Source organism: Podarcis pityusensis, assembly GCF_964106645.2.
Source record: "Podarcis pityusensis genome assembly, chromosome: 8".
In the NCBI taxonomy this organism is placed as follows: Eukaryota; Metazoa; Chordata; class Lepidosauria; order Squamata; family Lacertidae; genus Podarcis; species Podarcis pityusensis.
Window position 1 is genome coordinate 48324837 of NC_138033.1, and position 14273 is coordinate 48339109.

At 48.4% G+C, this 14273-nt stretch overlaps 1 protein-coding gene across 2 annotated transcripts in view; it reads right to left on the reverse strand.

The window, feature by feature from the left end:
* Positions 1-14273, reverse strand: part of TANGO6 (transport and golgi organization 6 homolog) — a 45716-nt gene that overhangs the window by 8477 nt on the left and 22966 nt on the right. The window contains exons 14-15 of one of the 2 annotated variants that reach the window (XM_081017761.1): positions 13570-13627; positions 6984-7136 (exon numbers count right to left, since the gene is read on the reverse strand). In XM_081017761.1, coding sequence (XP_080873887.1) covers positions 6984-7136; positions 13570-13627 — 211 coding nt within the window. Of the gene's footprint in view, positions 1-6983; positions 7137-13569; positions 13628-14273 lie in introns of those variants that run through there. The other variant, XM_081017762.1, reaches the window with a different exon arrangement.

The following is a 14273-nucleotide window of genomic DNA, read 5'->3' on the forward strand; positions in this document are numbered from 1 at the left end:
GTTGCCACCTCCCTTCCATCAGCAATGCTTTTCCGACTCACGTGTAAACCACCAGACAGTGCAGGTGGTTGGCAGAGGATAGCTCTGCTGGAGATGGCAGCGTCACACGGCCTGGACAATAAAGCTGTGGTGGTTTAAATTGAAAACTTATCTATCACATGGCAACGAGCTGCAGCTCCAATCTAGAAGTCACCTTGGCCAGCGGTGCTCTGCTATCGACCAGTCAAGATCACACGCTTTGGCGAGTGTTCACAGCTGACCAGGCGCCTGGCCCATCTGCACAACCCCCCCTTCTTATGCAACCATCCACTGGCCTGTGGCTCAGAGCGGCAGCTGTCAGCATGTGTGCCCATGGGCATCTACAATGTGACGCCAATTTCCTGGACTCACCTCTGACCTCTGATCTGTGGGCAGCCCAGCCTCTTGTGGCTTCTGTGCGGGAGGATCCCCAGCCAGTCCTAGCTAATGACCTAGTGATTTTTGTTCCACCTTTTGAGCAGGTTCCCAGGATGGCTGGTCAGGCAGCCACCTGTTAGGAAAGGTGATGCTTCTTATTGCCCCAAATTCCTCTTCTCTGCCCAGAAGAGGAATCCTGAAGTCAATTCTTGCTGACTTGGGAGCAGATTTTTCTCTTACTGAGAGAGAGAGAGAAAGAGTAAGAGTGTCTGGGACTTTGCAGTGCTGCTCACCCTGACCCAACAAGCAGAACTCCTAGCAGATACATGAATAGCTGCTGGTGCAAAAAGCTCATTCTTTTCAGGGAAGAAGTGATGTGAACTTCGACCCGGAAGGAAGGACACTTCCAAAGTGACTCTGGTCAAAGGGGCTGAAAGGCTCCAGTTTGCCCTCTTAATCTTTGCAGTCAGTTCTGGACCACAATGCTGCAAAAGTCCCAGGGATTTTGTAGTGAGTAGTGAGTAGGGCTGTGGGTGTGGAAGTAGCCATATTCCTGTGCCTCAAAATGGTTGCTGTTAAGTTGCCCAAACTCAGAACCATGAAGAACCAACCCATGTAAAAGGGATCTAGGGGTCTCGGTAGACCACAAGCTTAATGTAAGTCAACAATGTGAAAAAGGTATCACAGTTTAAGAAGGATATTGGCAAGCTTGAATGTGTGCAAAGGAGAACAACCAAGATGATAAAAGGACTGGAAACCAAGCCTTATGAGGAACACTTGAAGGAACTGGGTATGTTTAGCCTAGAAAAGAGAAGCCGTTTTAAAATATCTGAAGGGGTGTCACATGGAGGGTGGAGCAAACTTGTTTTCTGCTGCTCCAGAGGATGGGACCTGAACCAATGGATTCAAAGTACAAGAAAGGACAGCAAGAGCAATTCAACAGTAGTATGAATTACCTCAGAAGGAGGTGGACTTTCCTTCACTGGAGGTTTTAAAACACGCTGGGTGGTCATCTGTCAGGCAGCTGTGATTCCTGCATTGCAGGTGGTTGAACTAGAGGACCCTTGGGGTGGATCCCTTCCAATTCTACAATTCTATGATTCTAGACGCATGCAACAGAATAGAATGTGGCTGTCATGTCAGTCCCAAGGGGGTCAGGCAGAAGGTAACATCATGCCTTTTACTAACGACACCAATTTAATGCCAGTCTAAGAGTACGCCAGCTTTCTTTCAAGTTTCACAAAATTATTCATCAGGGAATGGAGAGGAAGCAAATATACACAACTGGGATTTCTGTTTGCCCATTCAGAGGCAATAGCAGACCAAGTGCATTAGAAACAGCAAAGTGTGTGAAAACTAGAGTGAGCAATCCGATTGTGCTCCTTAACCCATGACACAGAACAGCAAAGGGCAACAAGTCTAAAAGGAAGAGCCAGAAGACTTTTGCTCTGTGGCAACTGCTCCCCCACCCACTGCCGCTGTGACTAAGTAGAACCAGTGGGGTGTGCAAACTTGCTGCTGCAGAAATATTGGGTGGGTGGGGGGAGCACAGAGGCAGGACTGAATGTGGGTTTATTCCAGCACTCAGACGAGAACAAGAGTTACATGACAGGCCATAAGCACTTCTGCACTGGATACACCCTGGCGCTTCCTGCCACAGTGTCAGGCAGGCACAGGATGAAAGGGTAATCCCTTAATTTTCATTAGCCGCCTCTCTGGTTCCCCCTGAATTCCAAAGCATACAAATCCCCCCCCCCCCTTGGTCTTTGTCTCACCTGCATGTCAATGGGACAAAAGGAGGCACACACATATGCATCTGCCCTGAAGGGGCTTCAGCCATGGAGGATGAGTGGGGGAGGGATGCCAGCTGAGGGTACCTCTGCTGCTACACAGTTACAACCTTAGCTCTGTTTTGTCAGGTGAACTCTTAAGCTAAGAACCAACCTCAAATTCTGTATCTTGAACAACTTGTGCACAGTAAGCAGAATCTTGTAGATTTCTTTATTCCACAAAAATCCATTTTGGCTCTGTGACCATAACAAGCCCAGCTTTGGTCTCAGGTACCAGCTGCCTTTGCACACACATTTTCAAGCTGTAAAGTCTATAGTGGGGGTACTTGGGGTGAGATGGGGAGCTGTCTACTCTGCTGAAGGAAATTAGCTTGCATCCCTCGTAACTGTTAACCCCCCCTTGGTGGGATGCAAGGCCTGCAGTGCACCAACCCACCCAGGGTGTCAGAAGCATCTCCCTCCCAGGCGCCCCTAGACAGCTGAGGAGGAGGAGGTCTCATTATTATGACTCTTGCCTACGAAACAGCACTTTGCCTGGATCAGGAGCTGAATGAACAAAGCAGGTTCCCTCCCAGCCCCCTCCCCCACGCAGTGAATGATCCCTGAATAAGAAGAGGAAGTGTCTCAGCTGACATCCTGGGGGAAGGTTTAATGTGTTTAAACTCAATTGATAATGCAAATCCTTCAGCAATGCCTGGAAGGGGGAGAGGAGAAGCACCTCTTTCCTCCCCACCCCAAGAGAAGAAAAATGAGACTACACAGGCACATATAAGCCACAGTTCTAACTGCTCCCCCCCCAACTCCTGAAGTTACACACAACAGGGGTCAGGTTGCACAGATTCCCTTTCCTTCCTTAACCGTTCCAGCCAGCTGACAGATCTCAACTTGTCTTCAGCTTTCTGCTGCCTGAAGAAGAAAATCTGCTTTCTAATGAGGGCTGACATGAAAGCAGCAGAACTGTTGCAAACCAGCCGCTCCCTCCTGGGATGCAGGCGGTCTGCTTGCGCAGGAGTTGTCCCTTTGCAAAAGGCATCCCAGAGCTTAGGGCATTTGCTGCAGTCAAGACCTGCAGGGCAGGGTTCGCCTAGGCACCCCACCTCCCATCCTCTGGTCCTCCTCCTTCCCAGAGCATCACTGGAGTCCTTCTCCTCAGCAACAGATGCATCTGCGCCATGATGGAGCAGATGGGTCAAAATTAGGCCCCTTTTGCTTCCAGCAGTAAGTCATAGTTTTGTAGTGGTGCAACTCTTGCTATTACACTGCCACAAAGGCAGAATAACCAACATTACTTTGGAAAGGTTTTCCTCCACACCAGAGATACCAATATCCTGAGGTGCAGAAGGGTTTTTGCCACAGCCAGCACTCCCTGTAGCCGTTTGGAGCAGAGACAACCCCAAAGCAAAGCAAATCCCGAAAAGATTAGCAGCAGGGGGTGGGGAAGGAAATCCAGTGATTTTTAAGAATAGAGAGCACAGTCTTAAATAGTGCTGTAGTGCTGAAAAATGTGAAGACGTACAAAACACTTTGGTTTAATTTGGTCTATAAATAGACAGACTAGTTGATGCATGCCAAATAGGGGGCTGTGCTGGCAGCCGTGCAAGAACCAGGGTGGGTAGGAGTGGCACAGGCCGGGAGTGAAGTATGGCACCTCAGCAGCCTCAAGAGACCCTCATTCAGATCAGCAGCCCCACACCCATAATGTATGACCAAGCAGTGGGAGAAGCCACAACACACACAGCCTCATAGCTGCAATCCCCAGGGGTGTTGGGGTGTGTGTGTTTGTGTGTCAAAGTCCAGGGCTGTTGCCAGGGGATCAGGGGGCTTGAGTTCCAAGTCTTTTGCCCTGGGGTGGATATCTCCTGTACCTTCTCCCCTTTATTTTTTATTTTTTTAAATTACTCCCCCTCTGAAACTTAGCCTCAGTTTGCATTAGCACATGCAGATTTGTATCATGGGCCTGGGGCCTCAAAATCCTTTTAAGTCAATCACTGAGCACCTAAGTGGCCAAAGTGCTTCCATTCATTAAAAAACCCCCCAAAAAACTTCTAGAAGATTAACAATAAAAAGCAATGGGAATAGGGCAGAAAGATAAGGAAATTGTGACTGGAAAAGCCTTCCTGATGTTTAGCTGACTAGGAAGGACAGGGGCCACCCCCCTTCCCCCAAAAAGCACTCTTGCTGGGGGCTGGGAAAGCAGGAGCGAGCAGTACCTTGAAAAGAAAAAGAAAAAAAAGAGATACAAACAGGAGGGTAAAGCCCTGACACACAGGGGAGCAATTATGCTATTATCTTTAAAGAAAGGGCCCTTTGCCAGCAGCAACTCATCAGTCAGCCAAGAGAATTTTCCAGCAGATGAGGTGTCTGAGTGCACCTTCTTTCTACCTGCAAGAAGAAAAAGCAGCTGCACAGACCAGGCACAGCAGTGGGTAGGGGGGAGTAGAGGGTGCGCCAATCACTGCCAAAAGGGCAACATAGCACCAAAAGGGCCACATGCTCTACCTTCACAATTGGAGGTAGTCTCTGTTTCTGGAGGACCTAACCAGAAGCCCAGTAGTGAAGGTGGTTGTGTTGCCATGGAGGAGCTCCCCTCCTCATCCCTGAAGGGCAGCAAAACCAGAGAGAGGAAGGGGGCAAACAGGTGGGTAGATTCATTCAGGGGATTTGAGCTGGTACCAGCTGTGCTCTGTTTGAAGGCAGTTTTGCAAGAATCCAATGCTACGTATGCCTGTGTGACAGGGTTGCTTGTTTGCCAGGCATCGATGAACCTGCTCATAAAATCACAGACCTGCTGAGGAAAACAAAACTCTGGCATTGCTTTTGCACATGTGTGAACTTCAAGGAGTTACTTCAAAGAGCCACTGGGCTGTAGCCAACTAAGTTATCCTTGGACTAGATAAGATTAATGGGCCTAACTTAGCCATGCTCATTCCTTTCAAGGGGTCTGCTCCAAGGAATGCTGGGCACAATTCATTGTGCTGAATGCCAACAGTTATGTTGGAACAAGGCCTATAACCAGGTGGTTAATTGCCAAATTTCACAGGCTGGAGCCTTGTCTCTTCAGAGGCCCCATTCTTTGCCCAGAAATGCTAAAGTCTCTTAGAATATGCTTTATGCTTGGAGTGGGCAACCAGTCGCTCAGAAGAAGCACACAATATTCCGATTTGCTCTGAGTGGAAGGGCAGTCAAGGTAGATGCAGCTTAGCCCACAAACAGGAGTTTTCAAACTGGGGGTGCATGCTGCACTTTGGAAGCTTATCAGAAGATCACTAATAATGGCAGACATGCTTCCTCACCACCACAACCACCCCTTTCTTGCAATGCATGATCAGATGGAAGTGTCAGGAGTGTTCTAGGTCACCTGTTCAGTACATAATGGTCAACAGCATGGCCCTGGTGCCTGAGTGTGCACATGTCCCAGGATCCTTTACATCATGCAGGGCTTCTCAAGCAGACAAGCTGATGTCAAATAGGCCAGTTCCCTCAAGGCAAAAAGCGTGAAAACCAGAAGAGGTCCTCACACACTGAACACCTGCTTGAGAAAATATTTATTTAGCTGCCACAGAAGCCAAACCAAGGAGGAAACCCTGTAATCCCCCCTCTCTTTTATCCAACTAAAAGATTTAAAAGCCAGTCTTTTAGCCATTTTCTGCTTCAGACAAACAGGTGGGATGCACAGATGGAGAAACATCTGGGTCAGATGGTAATTTAATGAGTTAGGCTCAACATATATAAAGCACAGTAAGGCTAAATTGGCCAAGCAGGATTTGCAGCACAGAGTGCAGGGAACAATCTGTTCGCTGGCAACAGCAGTGGACAAAAGGCTCGAGATGGCTGTGGTGGCACCATCAAGACTGGCTCGTGCACCCTGCTAAGCTGGCACCTGTCCCCCTACACCCCAGTTGTGCAGAGGAGCTTGGATGCCACCAAGAAGCAATCACTTTAACAAACAAAAACCTTTAAAGAAAAGCCTAAGTTCCAGAGAACTCAGCCACTGTCATGCCCAGACAAGTCACAGGGCTCCAGTCTTATGGAAACAGCAGGCAATGCAGCCAAGTTTTATAATGGTGCCTTGTAACATGCAGGAAACCGGTGGGCAATTCCTGAACTTCCATTTATGGGGAAATGAAGCAAGGAGAAAATTAATAGTGCCGTTAAATAGCATGCACAGATTCTAATACAACTTGAGGCCTAGAAAAAGGAGGTGACTCATTCCCTTAGACATGCCTAATTTTCCTTTGTAAGGGCAGGGCATGCTGTGTTACTCCAATCTGTGCCAGAGGACGTGACTCCAAAGCCAGGGGAGGTTGACCTGGGTGGGTCCAAACAGTAAGTTCCTCTGATGTCACTAACCAGTTTGGTGCTTAGGCACCTGAAGGCAAAGATGCTGCTGTGGAAGAAGGATCAGGGATCTCTTCTAGCACGGCTCTGTCCAGGTGGGGTGTTCTGCCCACACACTGAACAGCAAAGCTAGAGGCATCTGTAGATTGTGAAGGCTGGGTACCAAGCTGCCAAGGAACATCAATGCTGTTTGGCACTCTGCACTTAGTACAACCAGTTGTGGGTTTTATACCAGTAAATGAGCATTACTCAACTTCCTGGAGAAGTGTGATTATAAAGCCAGCATAGGCCTCCTCAGAGAGCCACATGTTCTTTTTTTTTTTCCCCAAATGAGTTTTTATTGGTTTATCATTATATATACATATAAACAAATACAAACAGAGAGCCACATGTTCTGGTGCTCCACACGCTGCTGGAGCAGCTCTGGCACAAAATTCCCAGTGGGAGCTGCAAACTCACCTAGTGCCCGTGTGATGCGCATCAGGGCCTCCCCCACTTTCATCCTGGTCTCGACAGTCTGTGCTTCCTGTGTGCCTGGATGAGCGCTCCCATATTGGGCCAGCAGGTAGGGCAGGATTTGCTCTGGGAATGCATCCGATAGCAGCACAACACCTGAAGATCAGGAGAAAGAGAAGCACCAGGGAGTGACATAGAAGGCAGGCATTGGCAACTGTGTGGACCGATGTCCAAGATGCTAGTGGGGGTACTTTGAACTGATGGCTTTTTGAGCCCTTTCCCAGCTCTCCAATTCTAAATCCAGAGGGGATAGCAGAGGAAGAACTGCCTCAAAAGAAAGGAGGAGAGATTGAAAAGCAGATTCACACAGAGGACTTGGAAGGATTGAGCAATGTGCCTAAGAAAGGTAGAATAGTTTAAAGTGATCTTTTATTGCCCACCTGGCTAATTATTCAGATTTTATTTTTTGCCCTTGTCCAAAGGGTTTTATAATAGCCTTATTGCCACATTGCCTTATCCTGGGAGTGGGATTCTCTAGATGTTGTTGATCTCCCATCAGTCCCAGCCAGCATGATTAGCAGGGATGGAAGCTATAGTCCAGAAACAACTGAAAAACCCTCAATTCTTCAGCCCTGTTGGCAGTGTGGGAGCTTTGCCAGCTTAATACAGCTCTCTTGCAAGGCAAAACAAACCAGAACAAGCCTCAAAAAGGGAATTCCCAACACGTGGGAAAGAATTGCCTCTGAAGCAGAATTGACCTACAGGAAACTAGAAACCCCTGGCTTGGCAAAGCACCACACGCCTTTGCTAACCTGGTGCCTTCCCTGGCTGAAGCTGATGAGAGTTGTAATCCAAAATATATGTAGGGCACCAGGTTGTCATAGGCAGCAACAAAAGATGCCAACTTAACCAGCTTCAACTTTGTCCTGATGGTGGCTGTGCCACAAAGACCACATTCCCAAAGAGGTAGCTGCATTCATGTGCAGCAACAAGGTGGCAAAGTTCTGGATGGCCTCAGAGATGAGCCGGCAAAGACCGGCTTCATCAGATGCCATCCACAAATCACAATAGCATAAAGGTACTACTTACAAAGGTTCATGTCATGTGAGTCACTGCCCCTGGAAGTGGCAAGGGCAGCACCAGGGAATCAAGCCTAACTCTGGCCCATTGAAGAGAACTAGAATCAAGGTCTCCCTTCTGAATTGTGCTCCTAGAAGTGTTGTGTGTCCTACAGCCTTGCCCCAAGAAGTCATGGCAGCATTCTACAGTCAAGCCAGAGTAAACAGTGGGGAGGAAGCACGCTTCACTTAATTGCAAGTTCCACCACAGAACCATCAGAGCTGTGAAAACCGCCCAGGTCCTACTGGGCCATGCCCAACACCTTTAGTTCAATAGCTGTTTGATTTGGCCTTGAAGGCCCAGGTTACGACCTCAACCCTTTGAGATGATGGGGATGCAGCTGTCTTTCACATCCCTTTGATCTCCAGTTCCAGATCAGACATGCCTCTGGGCACAGGAAGAAAAAATGGAGGAGGAGGGAGGAAAATGCCCTGGGGATTAGAAGCAGTAGGTTGTTGGGAAAATAGGTATTATGGGATTGTTACATCTGCTAAGGGCATTGTCAGCTGGTGGTGGAGTGGGATGACTAGGCTCCATTTGGGAACTCAAGCACCTGTTGCTGTGCTTGACAGAGATCCAAGGCTTCCTATGCCCATGCTAGGTGGCCTGCCTCTCAGCCTAACCTACCTCATAGGGTGGTTGTGTGGATTAATTGAGGAGGAGGAGAACCATGTACACCACATAGAGCTCCTTGGCGAAAATGTGGGTTATAAATGCAATAAATAAATAAATGAGAGTTCACAGCCTGAAGAATCGTATATGATATAATTACCTGGATTAATTTGGAAAGGAAAAATAATGTATCCCCTTAGTCCAGGCCTCCTGGACCAAGCCAAAGTTTAGCCCTTAAAGCTTCTGTCTGAAAGGGCAAAAGGAAAGGCCATGGACGGGAGCTTGTTGCAGAAAAGGTTGGCATAGGAGGCAGCATTTCATCTTCACAACACACATGGGGATATTTCCACCTCAAGAGCTGAGGCTGGCACACGCCAGAGCCTGCCCAAGGCCTCCCCGGGAACTGGGCTCCAACCGCCAAGTTGCCCAAGCCCAAGGCCCAAACTGACAACAAAAAGCTGTGTGGGAAAACCCACATGAAAAAAAACGGAACAGGGAGCTCCAGGGCAGAGGGGAGCAGAATTCCTCTTTAAAGAGTTGGCTTGAAGAAGATGAGAAACCTCCTCCTCCTCCTCCAGGAACAGAACCATGGAGAGGAAAAAGGCTCCAATGAGGCCATTTGAGGTAGCCCCTAAACTGGCTCAGCTGGAGCTGCCTATGGCTCTAGGGCACAGAGGGCCAACTTCCAGCTCTGAGGCCTGATCTGCCGCCCCCCTCCCTCAAGCTTCAAGCAATTTTTTCAGTCCCCAGCCAAAACCCCACCAACTTTGGCAGTGGGGTCAAAAGTGTGGGGCAGTGAAGCAGACACAGTGCTGGAACAGGCAATACTCTGTGCTCAGGAACAGATGCAAATTGCCCCCTCCTTGGTCACCACAACATTAACAGAGGGGGCAATAAGCCCCCTTCTGCTGATCCAGAAAGATTTTCATTTATGTAGGGCTGTAAGGTGGTGGTTTGTCCTGGATCCTAGGCAAGTCAATTGAACAACTGCATTTTTTGGCCTTTTTAGAGCTCAACAACTTTCAGGGTGTCCTGGTTTTTACTTTTTGAAATATGGCAACCCTAATTTATGTATTTGTTTAACATTTACAGTGCACCAAAGGATCTCGGGGTGGTATACATGGTTCTCCCCCTCCCCATGTTATCCTCACAACAATCCTGTAAGGTAGGTTAGGCTGAGACACCGACTGATGCAAGGTTACCCAGCAAGCATCTCATGGCTGCATGGGGATCTGAACCCTGGTCTCCCAGCTTAGTCCAACACTCCAGTCACTACAGATGGGGCAGGGAAGGCTGTGTGTACATGAGAGTGTGCAGCGTGGCTACACCCACCTCTGGCCCTCAGAGAGTGTGGCCAAGGGCGAATGTGGCCCTTGTGCCAAAAAAGGTTATGCTGGAAGTGAAATGATCCTGCCCCCTTTCTCAGTTGTTTAGGCTTGCTTTCTTCTGCAGCAGGTAAGGTGCGGTGGCGGGGAGGGGGTGTGTGCTTTCTCTGTGATACCATCCGCCAGAGAGTCTTGAGAATCACAGAGGACTCTGTCCCCCACTCTGGGTGCAGTAAACAGTGCTCTGGACACTTTAAAGCTCTGGGGGCTCAAAGCAGCGTAAAGCAAAATTCCGCTTCCAAGTTTATTTTTAAACTGTGGGTCCATCGCAAAATATCCAATACATGCGAACCACACATTTTCAACAGCAGGTTCAAGGACCACATCGAAGGTACAATTACAATTTCTTCCTGTGGCTCAGACTGGCTGAAACCTGCCAATATCCTGGTTCTGTGCTTCCCTCCGCCTTTTCTTTTGAGAACAATCATGTTACTCATTTCCGGCTTGTAAAGCAATGGGCTAGTAAATTTGCAATGAGACAGCAATACTTTTATGTGGGGGGTGCGGGAGGGAAGACTGTGGGGCCTGGAGCATCTTTGGGGATGCCAAGCAGTGAGTCAGTGGCAGGGGCTACCTGGCCAAGACTGAAGTCTCTCCTGCCCTGCTTATTTTCAGCTGCTCGTCTAGCTGGAAATGGTAGGGAGATGTGTGTTCTGGAATGGGGTGCATGTGTGCTGGCAGCCAGGTGGCTCTCTGGGGGAAAGGGCAGCGGGTAAGATGTGAAAGCTGCCCCACATCTTAGCCTCTCCCCTACATCATCCCAGCCCTTCTGGGGCAATGCCGACATGACTCTCAAAGCACTTTGCTTCTGACTCAGCCCCCCTGGCAAAGTGGGAGGGTTCATCAAAGCCATCGCAAAGTTGCTAAGCGTGCAAGGATCAATGCTTTCCATGTCACTGGTGGGAGTGGCAAGATGTCTTTCGCCTGCAGGGCACACATGAGCCCTTCACACGCTCAAGCCAACACAAGTACAGGAAGGAAAAGGCAGGCCGAGGAGGTTCCCCCTTCAGCTCTTTGGCTGCTGCAGCCAGAAGAGCAAGTCCTCTTTATTCCCTCTCTCCCACCTTCTTCTACCTGACAGGAGTCTGAGCCAGGGGCTTCCTGCTGGGACTTCCCAGGTGCCCTATACAAACTGCACAGAAAAGGTGCAGCATGAACTTTGCAAGGGTTGAAGACTTCCTCCTCCTGAAGCAACTGGGATATTTTTTTATCCATCCATCACCTTATTTATGGGTCTTCCTGCCCAACCCCACAGTACTTTAAATAAGTGTTTGTTACTCATCCTGAGCCCTTAGGATGTTACTGGGATAAAAATCTGAATTATTATGAATTGCACTGCACAATGAGGAAAGGGAGCTGGCTCGCACCCAAATGCCTCCTTACACTTTGAGGGTGCCAAGGAATCCCGAAAAGAAACAGTGAAAAAATCCATCGGCCCAGAAAGCTGGTGGTGGATACGATTACTGTCCCACTTTCCTCGCCTCTGTCTCTATGAAAAAGAGGTGGGAGGCCTCTTTCAGCCTCCATTTAGCTCAAAATATATGCTACTCTGCAGTGAAGCTTCCAGGACAGTTTTCAAAAACAAGATAAAAAACCCACAACACATAAATACATGGGAAGAAGAATCCCATACCGCTGTTATGCTAGACTGCAAGAGGAGTTGGCTCTTGGATCAGGTTAAAGGCCTATATAATCAGGTATCCTGTTCTCATAGCAGCCAACTAGATGCTTTTGATGAAATCCGCAAGCAAGCAAGTCTGACTGCAACAACTCTCCCTGCTTGTGATTCCCCGCAACTGGTATTCAGAGGCAGACTGCCTTCAACACTGGAGGTTAAAACACAGCCATCAGGATTACACGGCTACACCAGGACTGGAGGTATGGTGCAAGTGTGCTCCTTCCCTGCACTGCCCCTGGCTCAGACCAGCAGAATGGCCAAATTGGGGTGATGTTCTGAGAAAGTTCTCTCTCTGGTTGCCATCTGCCTTAACAGGGCAACTGGTGAAGAGCCACTGAAGTTTGACTGTACCAAGGCAAAAAGGTGGACTCCTTTTGCTCCAAGAAACCACAGCATCTCAGACCTCCCTGTGTGGCAATCTTGAGTTCAGCCTAGAATGTTCCTCTTTCCTTCTGCACTATCTGTACACAGGAGCTGATTAATTATGGACTCGGAGACATACATAGCATTCATCCAGCGCCCTGCTACCACTGCCAACACACAAGTATGGGGGCTACCTTGGAACGACTCCTCCAGGACACACTGTACAAAGGGATGAAGTAACAGGGAACACAATTCTGTTAAACACAGGATGCCACAGTGCTCATTTCCTAAGAAGACAGCCAGGGACACTGGCTGCCAGCTCAATATTTGCATAGCATATCTGCCTGGCTTATACCAGATCACCTTGCTATTCTTCAGAAGGAAGCCAGTGAGAGATTGCTTTGTTCAAGGAATTAGTGGTGGCTTCTCCCAAAAGGAGGAGAACAGAGATGCTGCCAATGGACAGGAGAGGAAGTGAGAGTTGCTTGGAAGGACGATGTCCAAGCAAATTGCACAGACCAGTATAACTGGCAATGAGGCCAGGCCAATTCCAGTTTTCAGATGACCAAGAAGAATTCAGGGAAGAGCTGTGGCTCTGTGGTAGGGCACTTGCTTTGCATCTGCAAGGTTCCAGGTTCAATCCCCACATTCCCAGGTGGGGTTGGAAAGGAACAACTCCCTGCCTGAACCCCTGGAGGGCTGCTGCCAGTCACTGTAGAGGCAATCCTTGGCTAGGTGACCCAATGGACTGACTCAGCATAAGACTATGTACCTGCTGTCAGCTGATGCTCTACTGTGCTCACATGCCCAGCATCTTCATGCTTAGTACCTTTCCAGAGAAACACTTAACTGTCTCCCAGCCACTTCTGGAGAACAAATGCCTCCTTCACCTGGGATAAGGAAAACAGCATTTGCTCAGCAGAGCCACTGGGCCGTGAAGCAGCATTTGAATTACTAGAGAGTCTGGGGTGTGAGGATACACACTTTTCTTTTATGTCAGCAACTTTAGCTGATTTTTAAAAACGTAACCCAGTGGACGGGGCTAAAACTGGAGGGAATCAGGTTGTGGGGCTTCTTGATTTTATTAATGGCTGCCCCTCACTCCTCTTCTTCCAGTAAATTGAGTAGTGTTGTGAAACTCCACATCTCAACACACAAAAATCAAAAGTGGAAGCTGGTCAGAAGCAACCTCTCAAACACCTCCCATTCCTAGGAGTGAGGGTGGGAAATCTTGGTGCCCCTAAACTAGAGGGGCTTTTGGCTTGATCCAGCCAGGCGATCTGCCATTTTTTTTAATTCATGTCCAAGCAGCACAACTTTCCACAGACAAGGAGCTTGGTGTTGGCCGCTACATAATTAGTCTGGCTAGACAGCAAAAAGCTTCTATTTTCATTCTCAGCAGAACACAAACAGCCAGATTCTGCCTGCTTACCTTGGATAGCAGAAAGATAAACAAAGGAATCCTCATGCTCCAAATTTTCCAAAAAAACCTGGAAGGATAAAGTCCAAGAATCACCCAACTTGCATTCAAGTAGGATAGTTTTCACAGCCTCAGTGCTGATGCCTTCCCAACAGAAGACAGTATCTCCTACATCCCTCATGTCACACACAAACCAAAAAATCCAGAGTTTTTGCTAACTGAAAACAGTCAGTGGTATAGCATCTGCTTTGCAGAAGGTGTCCCCAGGTTGAATCCCCAGTGGCATCTCCAAGTATTGCTGGGAGAGACTCCCAGCCTAAAACTGTGAGATGGACCAAGGGTCTGCCTTGTATAAGGTGGCTTCCTATGTCAGCTTAACTGGCAGTTGACATCTAGGCAGGGAAGAAGGAATCCTGGAGGTTTTTGGAACCCATCATGGATTTGACTGTTTTGACAGAGGGAAGGGTCAGATGCCCATGGTTAGAACTGGCTTCCTCAACCAGAGTGGTGTCTCAGCCAGCATGTGGATGATGCCCAGCCATACCAGCCTGTGTTAACTCAAACTAGAAGTACCCCTGGCATGATGTACCAAAGGAAGAAAAGAGAGGGTCACACCCCACCAAAAAGGAGAAGGGTCTCCCTTACTTTTCAGGGCATTGAAGATTACTATCTGTTGTAGGGCAAATGCTAGTGACTTAAAAATTAAACTTCCACAT